Source organism: Orycteropus afer, unplaced genomic scaffold (genome assembly GCF_000298275.1).
Source record: "Orycteropus afer afer isolate SDZICR_OR568_19922 unplaced genomic scaffold, OryAfe1.0 scaffold00059, whole genome shotgun sequence".
Taxonomy (NCBI): domain Eukaryota; kingdom Metazoa; phylum Chordata; class Mammalia; order Tubulidentata; family Orycteropodidae; genus Orycteropus; species Orycteropus afer.
In genome coordinates, this window is record NW_006921646.1 from 2,657,081 (window position 1) to 2,671,003 (window position 13,923).

Here is a 13,923-nt window from a genome sequence, read left to right on the forward strand (position 1 = left end):
TTTGACTGCTAGCCAGAAGGCTGGCGGTTCAAACCCACCAGCCACTCCTGGGAAGGAAGACTGGGCAATCTACTTCGTAGTGAAACTGCCTCGGAAACCCAAGGAAGAGTTGCTGAGTCAGATCTAACTCGATGGAAGCGAGTTTGGATAGCAGTAAGTTTGGTTTTTTGAGTTTAAATCTTATAAGAATTATTACTCATATATTTCAGATGAGGAAACTGAAGCTCAGAAAGGTTAAATGACTTCCCAAGACGCATACCTTGGAAGCAGCGTTAAGACGGGACTTGAAATCTGCGGTTCAACTACCTCCTGGGGTCAATGATAAAAAAAAAAAAAGATGATTATGTAAAACGGTTTGCATTTAACCCTCACTTTCTTGGTAAGCTTTCCCTGACCATGTTATTTACAATGGAACTCCCTGCTTCCATGCTTTTTTTTTTTCCCCTCTCCACAATACGTGGCGTCATCTAATCTATTACATATTATCTGTCTTCTTCCACTAGAATCTCAGCTCCATGTGGGCAGGAATTCTTGTCTGTTTTGTTCACTGCTTTTTTCTCACCATCCATAGCAGTACCCAGCACACAGCAAGCAATCTATATTATTTAAACAATAATGACATGCTTCCGAAAGCATCCAGAAATCAAGATTAAATTAGTTTAATGAACCTCGTAAGGACCCGTAGCACTTCCGCGCTTTATAGGTAAAAGTGAAAGGGGAGAAGAAGGAACAGCTGTACAGATGGCGTCGCAGCGCAGCTTGGGTATCAGAGTGGGCGGTCCAGGCTTATGAAGCCTTTGCGCTAGTCTCGTAGTTTTCGCGGCGTCGGCCCTTGTTGTACGCGTCATTTCCGGGCGGGGCGGAATATAGCAGCCAACGGCCAGGCGAGCAACATGCCTAAGTGAGTAAGGACCCGAAATCTGAGGAGTGGTCGCGGCTGCTACTTTGGACGCTATGGAAGTGCAAAGAACGGGTTCTGGCTCCTGAGGGCTTTAGGGGAGACAGAGGGTCGGGGGAAACAGAGGGAGACGGGGCACTCTAATCACCCCTTTTTGAGTGGAGAGGTCGACCCACTTAAGGCAACAAAAAAGCCTGGATTGTTAGGGACGCATTGTTTGACGTCTTGGAATCGTGAATAAATTGGATGTTCTTTTCTTACTTTCAGTGGATAGTGCTTCAATGGACGGGCATCCAATAGCTGAGTTGTCATTTTCTCTTTTTTTGTCCCTTTTTCAGGTTTTACTGTGACTACTGCGATACATACCTCACCCATGACTCTGTAAGTAATCTATCAACAGTTTCAAAAAATTTTGTCACATAATTAAATAAGATGTTAGTTTAGGTGTGAGTTAGTGCTTTTCAGCCTGCTGAATTTTAAGGATATTGATTGAAGAAAATGATCTGAGGTGTTTATTTTTCCATTCATCCTGCAACTGTATTCATAATTGGAGCTCATTGGCAAGAGCTAGTAGTCATCCAGCAGTTTGTGTTTTCATGGGTGACCCCAAATAATAAAGCTCTAACAAGTTTGAAGATGAAAAGTTTTTACGTGACAAATTCCAGAAAAGTGTTATAAAGCTCAAACATTTGATGAGTCGAGGCACTCAAATGCTTGATTAATGAGATTAGAAAGGAATGGTTTGATTTGATTGAAAACTGTTTAAGGACAGCAACTTACTATTGGGTTCCAAATGCTTTACATGTATCATTTTGTGTAATGCTCATGGTAATCCTATGAGGTTAGTATTTATCTCCATTTTACTGAGAAGGAAACAGTGTAGTAAATAACTGACTGATAATCACAAAACCAAGAAGTTGTATGGAGCTGGCAGGTGAGCCTAGGCAGTCTTACTCCAGAGTGTCTTTGCTAGCAGTTCTGAAATTTCTTGGTGTCAGGACTTCTTTGCCCCCTTAAAGATTACTAGGTTTTGTGGGCCATATCTGTGAATATTTGCTGTATTTGAAGTTATAACTTTAAAACTAGAAACACATTAATTCGTTTGAAAGTAACTCTAACATACTTCTTAGATATAACAAAAGTAACATTTTAAAAATGAAAACTAGCTCTTTTAAAAAGTAAAAAGTTCTGTAAGAAGAATGACAGTTTTTACATTTTGCGAACCTTTTTAGTGTCAGACTTAATGGAAGACACTTGACTTCTTATTTGCTTCTGTATTAAATATATTGTAATAAGTTGTTTTAGTTGAAGTGGATGAAGAAAATCCAGATTCACATAGATATATAGTTGAAAAAAGCAGTTTTTTAGGAAAATCCAGAATGTATTATGATTGTGAAAATGTTGTTCCCACTGAGCCAAGATTTTGTCTGCAGTCTACAGACTTTTTTTCTTAAATAGTGATTTGGGTGAAAGTTTACAGAGCAAATTCATTTTGCATTCAACAGTTCATACATATTTTGTTTCGTGACAGTTGATTGCTCTTCATAATGTAACAGCCCTCTTCCTACTTCTCCCTGTGCTTACCTTTTCCTTGTGTCTTTTACTGTGCATTCTACCTTCTGAGCTATCTCCCTGAATAAATACTGCCCTTCTGATCTCCCATGGTTGATTGTTGTAAGGAGTATACTTTACCTGTGTAAATGTTCACCTTATACACATCTATTGTTTGGTTGGAAACCATGGGAATGAGTTCAATTCCAGATCCAAAGGGTGACTAGGGGTTTCATCAGTTTCTATCAGGCTACTGAGCCTGGTCTTTTTTATGATTTTGAATTTTGTTCCACATTTTTCTCCCACTCTCTCCAGGATCATCTCTTTTGATCCCTGAGTGGTTGACAGGCACCATGTAGTTCTTCTGGTCTCAGGGTCACGTAGGCTGAAGATTGCATGGTCTACTAGTCTGTTGGACTAATTTTTTCCATGTATCTTTAGTTTTCTTCATTCTTCTTTGCTCTGGATGAGGTGAGACCAGTTGTTGCATTTAGATGACAGTTTGCAAGCTGGAAAAAGCAGTATTTTAATAGCCTTTCCAGATAATTGTAGATATTCTTTAATACTATACTGAAAGTCAGCACATGATTATTTGCAGCGTAGAATCTGAAACCATACCAAACTTTCCATATTCTGTTACATTAATATTTACTGTCTTGCGCTTTGAACAAGTCTTTCACTGTGCATGATTTGTATATAGTGTATTTATTGGTCATTTGAAAAATAGTGGTTGTGCAGCTGTAGACATTTGATTATAGAATATTAAAAATTCACATTATTGTCACCATCTAATCAGAAACATCTTTAAGTATTGAAAAGCTGTCAAATTCATAGTGGCAGATAGAGGTTTTCTAAAAATTCTAGGTTTTGCTTGAAAGCTTGAATTTTATCATTAGAATTGCTTTTCTTGAAGCTGACTTTGTTTATTTTTGGGAAGTCCAAATTACCACTTTGTTTCTTAGTCAGCTTTTCAAATAAAAATGGTGTTTCTTCAGATACAGGAAAAAATAAAATAAATAAAAATGGAGTTTCTTCAAAGAGACAGCTGGTAGAGATCACAACTTGAACAATTGTATGCCTGCTTTTCCTTGAAATAACCATCATATTTTTGGCAGGCAGCAGAAGTGCTTTGTGTGTGCTTCCCATTTTGTCACCTGTCAGAAAATTTAAAAGACATGAACTTGGGGGCTGAGATTTAATAAAATTAATAGTTTCATTGCTTCATCAAGGACAGTCTTGGTGAAACTGAGTCCCCGCCCCAGGAGTGCACGGCAGGAAGAAATACAGTGGCCACTAGTATGTTAGGGTGTCACTGCCAGGAGTTTGGCATCATCACTACAAATATCGGTACAGTGGAAAAGGAAAGTAATGTCTTGTTATGAAAATGGTTTAACATTTCAGACCCATGAAAGGGATTAGAGACCTTTAGGTATCTATGGACCACACTTTTGAAACTGCAATTATATACATTTCTGCCTCTTAAGAAACCTCAGTAACTCAAAACTCTTAATCATCTTGAATTGTAGCTATAAGAACCTAGCCAACAATTTCTTTGATGTCACTTCCTTTGGAATTCTAACACGTGGTCAGATGTAGTTTAGAGTTAATAGATTTGTCTATGTATGTACGTGATTGCTTTTGAAGAAATAATAGTTCTGAATATTATTAGAGATTTTCTGGAGGAGTCCCCTCCAATAAATTGGCATTGGTAGGACCTAGTCCATCCTTGCCTATAGCTCTCCAATCTTTTTTTTTTAAATCCCTAACTCTCTGTAGTTCATATTCTCAGTCAGAATTTTCTGAAAGTGTCAGTAAGGGGGTTAGTCTTTGCCCTTTTTGGGCACTCTATTGTCATATACCTTTCATCATCTTGATAGTATCAGAATTCAGAGAATAAGTAAGTATCCTTTTATAAGAATTATCTCTTTGCAACAAACATAGTAGAAATATAATTGTTCTAAGGTGGTAGCTTGAAAAAATAGTAGAACATTTCCACAGTGATGGAAGCAGTTCCTTGGAGGAGGACTTGAAATGTAAAATAAAATAATGCTCAGTTTTGTAACTTTTGGATGTTTGTTGGTCCCTTAGGCGTGATTTTATCATTAGCCATAAGATATTCTTATTATGTTAATGTCAACAGTGGTTTGAAAGGCAAGGAGCAACATTTTGAAATGAAGACTGTGAAAAGAATCTCTCTGCCCACATGACATTAGTTTTATTTAGCTGCAGTGGAAGTAACCATGTGAAGAGTAAGTATAGTTAGGTAGCCAGGAGGAGCATCTGCTGGAGATCTGGTTTCTAGGCCTTGCTTTATCACTTACTAGTTATGTGTTTTGAGGCAAGGGCCTTACCTCTTTAGGCCTCAGTTCCCTTTTCTGTAAATAGAATATAATGACCTTGTGATATTTTTGGGTCAATTTTTATTGAATTATAATTTACATTCAATTAAATGCCTACATTTTAAGTGTACAAGTAGTCTTCACCTTACAAGTGTTTCGATTAGGGTGAACCATACTTACAATACAATAAAAATTGGATTTATAAAGATATTGACAATAAAAGGTGGTAATAATGAAAACTAGGGGAGGAAAAGGGAGCTCTGGTAGCATAGTGCCTAAGGCACTTGACTGCTCACCAGAAGGCTGGCGGTTCAAACCCACCAGCCACTCCTCGGAAGGAAGGTTGGGCAATCTACTTCCGTAGTGATACTGCCTCGGAAACCCAAGGAGGGGTCACTATGAGTCAGGGCTGACTCGACGGCAAACAACAACAACAGGGGAAGAAAAAAAAGGCATTCAATTTACATCAGGATTGAGGAATGGAACTGTGTCATAAGTCTGGGACTACCTGTATAGTTTGATAACTTGTCAATTGGTTACAAATTCTGTATACAGCATCATAAAGACTATTTCTATCACTCTAGAAAGTTCCCTTATGCCTCTTTGTAGTTAGTCCCCTGCACCTTTGGCAACAACTGATCTGGTTTTAGAACTTTGTACGAGTAGAACCTTACTCTCTGTGTGTGTCTGTGTTTTGCTCACATGTTTTTAGATTCATCCATGTTGTTGCATGTACCAGTTATAACATTCCTTTTTATTTTTGGGTATTATTTCATTGGGAGCTCTGGTAGCCTAGAGCCTAAGGCACTTGACTGCTAACTAGAAGGCTGGCGGTTCAAACCTACCAGCCACTCCTCGGAAGGAAGATGGGACAATCTACTTACGTAGTGATACTGCCTCAGAAACCCAAGGAGGGATCGCTATGAGTCGGGGCCAATTTGACGGCACATAACAACAACTTCATTTCCTTGTACCATACACAAATGATTTTTATTAAGATTAACTGAGCCAGTGCTTGTAAAGTACATAGCATGGTGCCTGGTGTATAGTAAGTGTTCAGTAAATGTTAACTTAAAATGTTAAATATATGGTGTTTAGCATATGCCAATTATACCTCAGGAAAACTGTTTTTAAAAAAAGAATAGTAAGACTGTTGGGCTAGAGACAAAGGTCTGTAGGTGGTTTGTATTGTCTGTGCTCTAGACCCATAGTTATTTAAAAGAACATATAGTCTCATAAACTGTGTTGTTTATATGTGTGTAGATTATACTATTTTGCCAAGGAATAACTTAAGAAAAGGCATTAAAATAGCATTTTGGTCTAGATTAAGGGTTATCAAACTTTTCCTTAAGGTGCCAGATTGTAAATATTTGTGATTTGCAGACCATACAGTGTCTGTGGCAATTATTCAACTTTTCCATTGTAGTGCAAAAACCATAGACAATACATAAATGAATGAATCTGACTGTGTTCCAGTAAAATTCTTTATTTTAAAAATGGCAGCAGACCTAGAGGTGGTAGTTTGCTGACCCCTGGTCTAGATAATAAATGTAATAGATAAATTAGCACAATACGCTGTCAGATAATATTTATAAGTGATGCTTTAGCAGTGTAGTTCTAGCCAGGCTACCTTTATTAAGATGAAGCTTTATGAAATGTCTACTTTTGCACATTTGTTTATGTGACTTACATGACCTTTTTGTTTTACAGCCATCTGTGAGAAAGACACATTGCAGTGGTAGGAAACACAAAGAGAATGTGAAAGACTACTATCAGAAATGGATGGAAGAGCAGGCTCAGAGCCTGATTGACAAAACAAGTACGTTTCAGTCTTCTGTTGTGTTAGGGAACAATGGTCCAATTCTTTCTCTTCTCTGCTGCTCTGTTGTTTTTCACAGAAGCAGCTCATTCTGAATGATAAATGGGGGCATTTGGACATGTTAAATGAAAGAAGTAGAAGGTCATTGGTTTCCCAGGGATATAGAAACACGTTGAAATTAATTACTGAGGATAGAGAAAATCAGATACTGGTTAAGCTGAGAGTCAAGGCAGAAAAGAATCACCTTGCCTAATATTTGCTTAATAGACATGGACCAAAGTTTGTAGCAAATTTGTATCAAACTCTGTGTAGTGACCCATAGTTTTAAGAACCATTTTCCTATTATAACCGGAAAAGCCATGGCGTAGGATTATAGTACTGTCTAAGTAGTTTGAGAGACTTCCCTTGAGTTTCTTATTCCTTGTAGACCTGACAAAGTGAACTGGTCAGAAGGAAAGTAACTGATAATGTCAAAATAGTCTGGAAATGTTTTGCACCTCTGTTGCACATGCCATACTCTTTGTTAATTAGGAAAATTTTTGTTGTTTAGGCTAGTTGGGTCCAAGACAGGAAGATGTTGCATTTCTACTTTTGATCATCCTGATATATTTGAAACATGGTCTTTCTGAATCATTCATTGTACCCAGAGTTGGCAGGCAAATATAGACTTTGTGGTTTGATTTTTAAAAACTAGAACTACTTATTAAGAAAAATTTCAAAGTAGAAGGAAATTTAATAAAGGATCCCCCTTCTCCCCCATCACCCAGCTGCAACAATTACCAACTCATGGTCAGTCTTGTTCTGTTTATGCCAAGGTTCTCAACATTGGCACTATTGACATTTTGGACCATTAAGTTCTTTGTTTGGGCTTGGGGGGCTGTCCTGTGCATTGCAGGACGTTTAGCAGCATTTCTGGCTTCTACCCAGTAGATGCCAGTAGCAAACTCCAGTTGTGACAACCAAAAATGTCTCCAGGCATTGTCCAGTGCCCCCAGGGGGGGAAATTGCCCCAGTTGAGAACCACTGAATACCTTCAGCTACTTCCTCTCCCCTCGTAGATTATTATGGAACAAATCTCAGATATCCCATTTGTTTGCAAAGATGAATTATGATGTAATCTTTTTTTTTTTCCCCCCATTTAAAAGATATTAGAAATTTTTTGGCATTAAAAGGTTAGTATTACATTCTCTTACTTATTTTCCATATGCAGCAAAATAATTTAGGATGTATAAATGTTTTTAATGAAGGACTTTTGGAAGCAAAGAGGTGAGCCCTCAGGGGCACACCCTATAATGGCCATGATTATGTTGACATTGAGTCTGCTACTGAGATAGCGGTTTAGCCTCTTCCCTTTTAGTCTTTACCAACTGTCCTCCTACACAGGGTGTGAGAGGTATCTTTTTGATTGGAGAAGGCCCTTAATGGACCGTATAGCAGGCACAGGCTCTATTCAGAGGCAAATGAATAATACTCATAAATCTCCACTCTAAGTCATTCTTTTTGGATCTGGTTCTCATGAATTGTCAATGATTGACCTGAGTCATTTGATTTCCTTTGTACTAGTTTTGGAGTAGAATGGGATATGCCCAGGCTTTTAAACAGCATTGAATTGGGAAGGGTCGAGGTTCAGGAATAGACTTTGGGAGGGTATATTTTAGTATCTATCTGTGACTCCCTTCTAAAGCCAAATGTGAGGTTGTATTGTTTCTACATAACTTTCGTTTGTGCCTCATATTATCTGAAAGAAATTTAAAAGTGATTGTATTGGACTTTTCTTTTAAGATCATAATCTTCTCCAGGGCATCTTTGTTAATTCCACATCTCCTAGCTCAGTGCATTAATTTCAGAACTGGTAAACCAAAATCCCATATTGTTTTGAACCAGTGCAACGTATCTAGAAGTGTAAGAAGTTTAATAAAGCTTGGTCTTCGGGCATGTATCACACATTTTTCTAACAAAAGTAGGAAAGCCAAAACTGTTATGAACCATATGTACAGATTAAATATGACTACTTTTCAGCAGTAAAAGAAATTGATAGATAGGACATATTTACTCCAATTTCCCATAGTTAATTAAGCCATAGAAATACTAGTTAAATAACAATAATAAAACCCAAATGACTAAACCAATTAATTGCCATTTTAGCTGGAGAGTATGTAAGGTTGGTTTAAAAACCATAGAGGTCATGATGTAGTAACTAGATGAATACTTGTTAAAGTGAAATAATTCAGAACCATTAAACATTTAAAAGAAAGTAGTTATTTTAGTAAATGCGTTGTTGAATTCTTATTTATTACTGTTACTTTTTTCTCTCCCCTACATTTCTAAAGCGGCTGCATTCCAGCAAGGAAAGATACCTCCTACTCCATTCTCTGCTCCTCCTCCAGCAGGGGCAATGATCCCGCCTCCCCCCAGTCTCCGTAAGTTTTAAGTTCTTTATTTTAAGATTATTTTAAATTATTTCACAGTTGGCTTTCAAATGCTCATTGGATTAATAATACATAGATAGTAATAGAAAACAATCATAGACGTACAGTTTCTGGGAAAGCTTTATAATTCTGATCGCATCATTGTTAGAATGTCATATTTGTATCCTATGCATGGGTTTGAGACAGATTCAAAGGGAAAGAGCAGGTGCATCTGTCATTAAATGAGCTAATATATGAGATAAGTATTTCTAGGTACATTAAATTATGTAATGTTATTACATTATTTAATGAACTTACTTGGATGATTGAAATCACTGACAAACTCCTCAATCTCACCCTTTATTTTTTAACTCACCTAATACCAACATGGGAGCTCTGGTAGCATAGTGCCTAAGGCACTTGACTGCTAACCAGAAGGCTGGCGGTTCAAACCCATCAGCCACTCCTCGGAAGGAAGATGGGGCAATCTACTTCCGTAGTGATACTGCCTCGGAAACCCAAGGAGGGGTTGCTATGAGTTGGGTCTGACTTGATGGCACATAACAACAACAACAACAATACCAACATACATAGTTTGTGAAGGACAAGAATTGGATAGTTGAAAGTAGATAGACTCTAAGGCCTCTGCTTTCTGGGAATGTTTGTTATTTATGTATGACAAAGGAGGAGATTGAGTAACTAGGCTATAAGTTCTTTGGCTCTCCTGAAAAGGTTCAGATTGGAATTCAACTCAGAGACCTAAACTCAGTATTCATGTTATACTCACAGACTTAGTAATCATGAGTATAAGCGCATTAGGCTGTTTGTGGCACTTGTGGCACAGTGAGGAAGGCATTTGCCTGTTAACCAGAAGGTTGGTGGTTCAAACTTACCAGCTGCTCCACGGAAGGAAGATGGGACACTCTACTTCCATAAAGATTTACTGCTTTGGAAACCCGGTGGGGGTCGCTGTGAGTCAGAATCGGCTTGATAGCAGTGGGTTTGGTTTTGGCTTTTAATGTGGGTGAGAGGTCCCAGGTTGCTGCATATGGTTAAGTACTTGACTACTGGCCCAAAGGTTGGCAGTTTGAACACCACTCAGAAGTGCCTTAGAGTTCTAGACAGGCAGTTTGCTTCCAAAATTCATAGCCTTGAAAGCCCTATGGAGCACTCCTACACTGCACACTTGTTTGAGTTGGAATAGGCTTGCTCAATAGCAACTAATAATAATAATGCAGGTAGGAGGGGGTAGTGGTGGTTCAGTAGTAGAGTTCTTGCCTTCTATACGGGAGACCTGGGTTTGATTCCTGAACAGTGCCTCTCAAGCACAGCCACTACTTGTCTGTGGAGGCTTGTGTATTGCTGTAATTCCAAACAGGTTTTAGCAGAGATTCTAGACTAAGACAGGGTAGGACAAAGGCTACTGGTCTATTTCTGAAAAATCAGCCAGTGAAAACCCAGTGGATCACAGTGGTCTGATGTTTATTTTACTTGGGGTCGCTGATTCGACAGTAGCTAACAACAGCAGCAGTGCAGGTAGACAACTAGTGACTTGTAAAGCCCTTCATGAGTGACCACAATCCTGGACCTGGTCAGACCTCACTCCAACCAGCTCCCCAAGTCACCTTTCTCTCTTCACTCACCCCAATGGTTGGCACTCATTCCATTATTTTTAATAAATGACACTATCAGGACTATCTAGATCTGCACATAAGCTTCTCTGTTTCCAAAGAATCTTTCAAATCTAGGTTTTAATTTTTTTAAAAAAAAAAAGACCTAAAATTAGGTACTTGTGGCTTAAGTTCATTAGCTTTCTGTCAGGAGCTCTACAACTATAAAAGGTGCAGTCCTGTTTTGGTGGTGGTGGTTAATCAAAATTACTTGGAATTTTTTTTAACCTGGGAACCTGACTTCATTTTATACTTCTGTCAGACTTGCTTACTTTTTTAGTCATAAAGTAACTAGGGTTTGTAACATGCTAATTTTTGTAGATCTACTCTTATAAAGAATCCGTGAGAAACTTACTGTTAAATAATTTGAACCAGTTTTTGAAATCCCAGTATTTCATTAAGAAGAGTAAAATGTCAATTTATAAGCATACTTTAACCCTAAGCTCCATTCTTATTTTAGCGGGTCCTCCTCGCCCTGGTATGATGCCAGCACCCCACATGGGGGGCCCCCCCATGATGCCGATGATGGGCCCTCCTCCTCCTGGGATGATGCCAGTGGGACCTGGTAAGTTTGAATCCCTTTAGTCCTAGTGTGCTTCATTTGTTTTGCTTTTTCCAGTTAAATGGAATTTTTAATTAGCTGTCTAAAGGTGTTATTGCAACAAATTAAATTTGATGAATCTTTAATGATAAAAATAAATAAATATTTGGTTGTCAGGATAATTGGATAGTATCTAGAGACTTGTGCTTCTGAAAACAGATTAATGTTGCATTTTTATTCCTCTCCCTACCTTCTATTTCCTTCCTTCGTCCTGACTTTTGTTTCTCCCTTTATAAGGAGATAAGGTAGTGAAATGGTTACAGGCTCAGCTGCTAACCAGAAGATTGGTGGTTTGAACCTACCAGGTGTTCTCAGGAGAAAAGACTGGCAGTTTGCTCCCATAAATATTATAGCCTAGGAATATTTATGCCTATTGGGCAGTTTTACTCTGTTCTGTAGGGTTGCTATGATTTGGAATCAGCAGCATTTATAATGAAGAGAAAGGTAGATAAGCTTGTTCTAGTGGATATAGGAAGAAGGGTAGATACATACTTGTGCCACTACTTTTCTTAGTTTTGATATGTAGGAGCTTTACTTCGTGTGGCAGATTTTAATCCTGCAGGTTAACTAGGTCAAGTCACTATACCAAGAAGGCCTTACACCTGGTAGGTAGTTAGTCTTTTATTCAGAAAAGAAAAAAATACTTCAAACATTTCAGTGTAAATATAAATGTATATTAATTTGCAAATACTTCTGATATGTGTTAAGGGCCTTTGCTTTGAGAGTGTGTAATGCATGTAGGGGTGGTATGAGACTTCCTTGTCTAACTTCACAGGCAAGAAGCAGAATCATCAGCATCAGCAACCCAAGGCTGATTGCTGTGAGGTGGAGGTCAGACGTACTTCCCCCCCTCCAACTTTTTTTTTTTTTTCAAAAAACCAATTCTGACACTTGCCATCCTTTCCATAGTCCTCTCTACTTTTCTGCTGGGTTCAGTAATACATTGGAATGGCTGCAAAAAATTCATAGGTCATACTCACAGTTAGGAGGTTTATTAGGGAAGTAACAGTTTATAATTCAGAAACAGGAATAACTCAGGATACAATTCCTCAATCAAGACAGCCTTTGTGCCTGTAGGAAGGCCTCTCTCTGGTCCTTGCCTGGCCTCTGTCCTAGTTAGGCAAATGTTGTAAAGTTTTCTAGCTCCACCAATAAGTGCCCAGAGGCACCCCACTCCACCAGTAAGTCTCTATCCAAAAGTCCTAGGACTTTCACTCTGTAGGCTAGCACACTCACTCTAACCACCTTGCTCAGTGGGCTGGGAAGCCCACTAATGCTGTCTCAAGTCAGTCTCCGGGTTCTGCTACTAACATTTCTCACTGTCTTTGGTGTTTCAGATCTTTCTGTCTGCTGGATCTAGGAGGTTCTCAGCACAGGGACTCTGGGCCCATAGGACATGCTCTACTCCTGTCTGTTCTTCTTGGTGGTAGTGAGGTCCCCCCCACCAGACTCATTGCTATCGAGTCGGATCCGACTCATAGTTACCCCCTTTGGGTTTCCAAGGCAGTATCTCTATGGAAGTAGATTGCCCAATAGTCCGAGGAGTAGCTGGTGGGTTTGAACCACCAGCCTTCTGGTTAGCAGTCCAGTGCCTTAGGCACTACACCACCAGATCTCCCCTTTTAAGCCTAGTGGATGGCAAAACTAACCAATCTCTCGTTAGGGTTCCATATACCTTATTTGCATGGTCTTACCCCTATAAGGGTACCATGTACTTCATTTGCATTATTAGCTAGCTATCTGATCGCCTTGGTGGGCAACAAGTACTTACTTGTGTATTCCCACCTAGTCAGTTGGTAGTAGTTATAAGATCAGTGAGAAAGGCCATATAAAAGCTTTTCTTGCATAAACTAATAGATGATGCTCATAAAGCATCTTTCACCAACTTTTGTTTCCATTTCTTTGAAGTGGTTAAAGAATTTGTGAGGCAATCTAGTCTCAGTCTTTTATGATCATCTTGCCTGCCAAATTTGAGGGCATTTATTTGGCATGATTTGCTTGAGTTATTTTATAAATATCAACTTAGGTTTCATAGAAATAATTATCTTTTTACCTCATATTTTATTGACTTGCAGAATAGTTCTCTATGTCATTACGGTAATAAATATAACCAACATAACCAAGTTTGAAAACAGCTGCCACTGAAGTCTAGTAGCTTCTTAGGCAGAACATCCAGTATGCCTGCTGTATACTATTCAGGGATTGGAAAGTATAGATGAAGAGAGTTTCTGTCTTGCCAGATTGTGGACCCAAAATACAACAAAAGTGATTTAGATGATATCTTTATTTAGCATTCCTAAATCAAGGTTGCAAACTCAAATCTAGATGGGTTGATGGTTGTTGACACTGGATGATAGGTATATTTTTTAACATTTCCATAATAAAAACTTTTTTAAAACAGAAAAAAAGAAATCCAGACTTCTGTATGAAATCAAATGTTGACGGTTTTTCACGTAGCCAGTTATTAATCTTTGGTATAGATCAGTTTCCTCTGAAAAATATGTAAATACAGGTTAAGTATGGGCCTTTCTCTGGTATTTATAAGTTTAGTAGTATTCTCTATTCCTGTTGAAATTGACCTAAAAAAAATTCTGCACCTATTGGATTTTGTGCCTTTGCATATATTTTTGTATCACT

At 38.4% G+C, this 13,923-nt stretch overlaps 1 protein-coding gene across 1 annotated transcript in view; it reads left to right on the plus strand.

Annotated features, from left to right (window-relative positions):
• Positions 1 to 893: 893 nt before the first annotated feature.
• SNRPC (small nuclear ribonucleoprotein polypeptide C) overlaps positions 894 to 13,923 on the plus strand; it is a 14,218-nt gene continuing 1,188 nt past the window's right edge. Inside the window, exons 1-5 of the mRNA XM_007939360.2 lie at positions 894 to 901; positions 1,237 to 1,279; positions 6,499 to 6,607; positions 8,938 to 9,027; positions 11,146 to 11,250. Coding sequence (XP_007937551.1) covers positions 894 to 901; positions 1,237 to 1,279; positions 6,499 to 6,607; positions 8,938 to 9,027; positions 11,146 to 11,250 — 355 coding nt within the window. The remainder of the gene's footprint in view (positions 902 to 1,236; positions 1,280 to 6,498; positions 6,608 to 8,937; positions 9,028 to 11,145; positions 11,251 to 13,923) is intronic.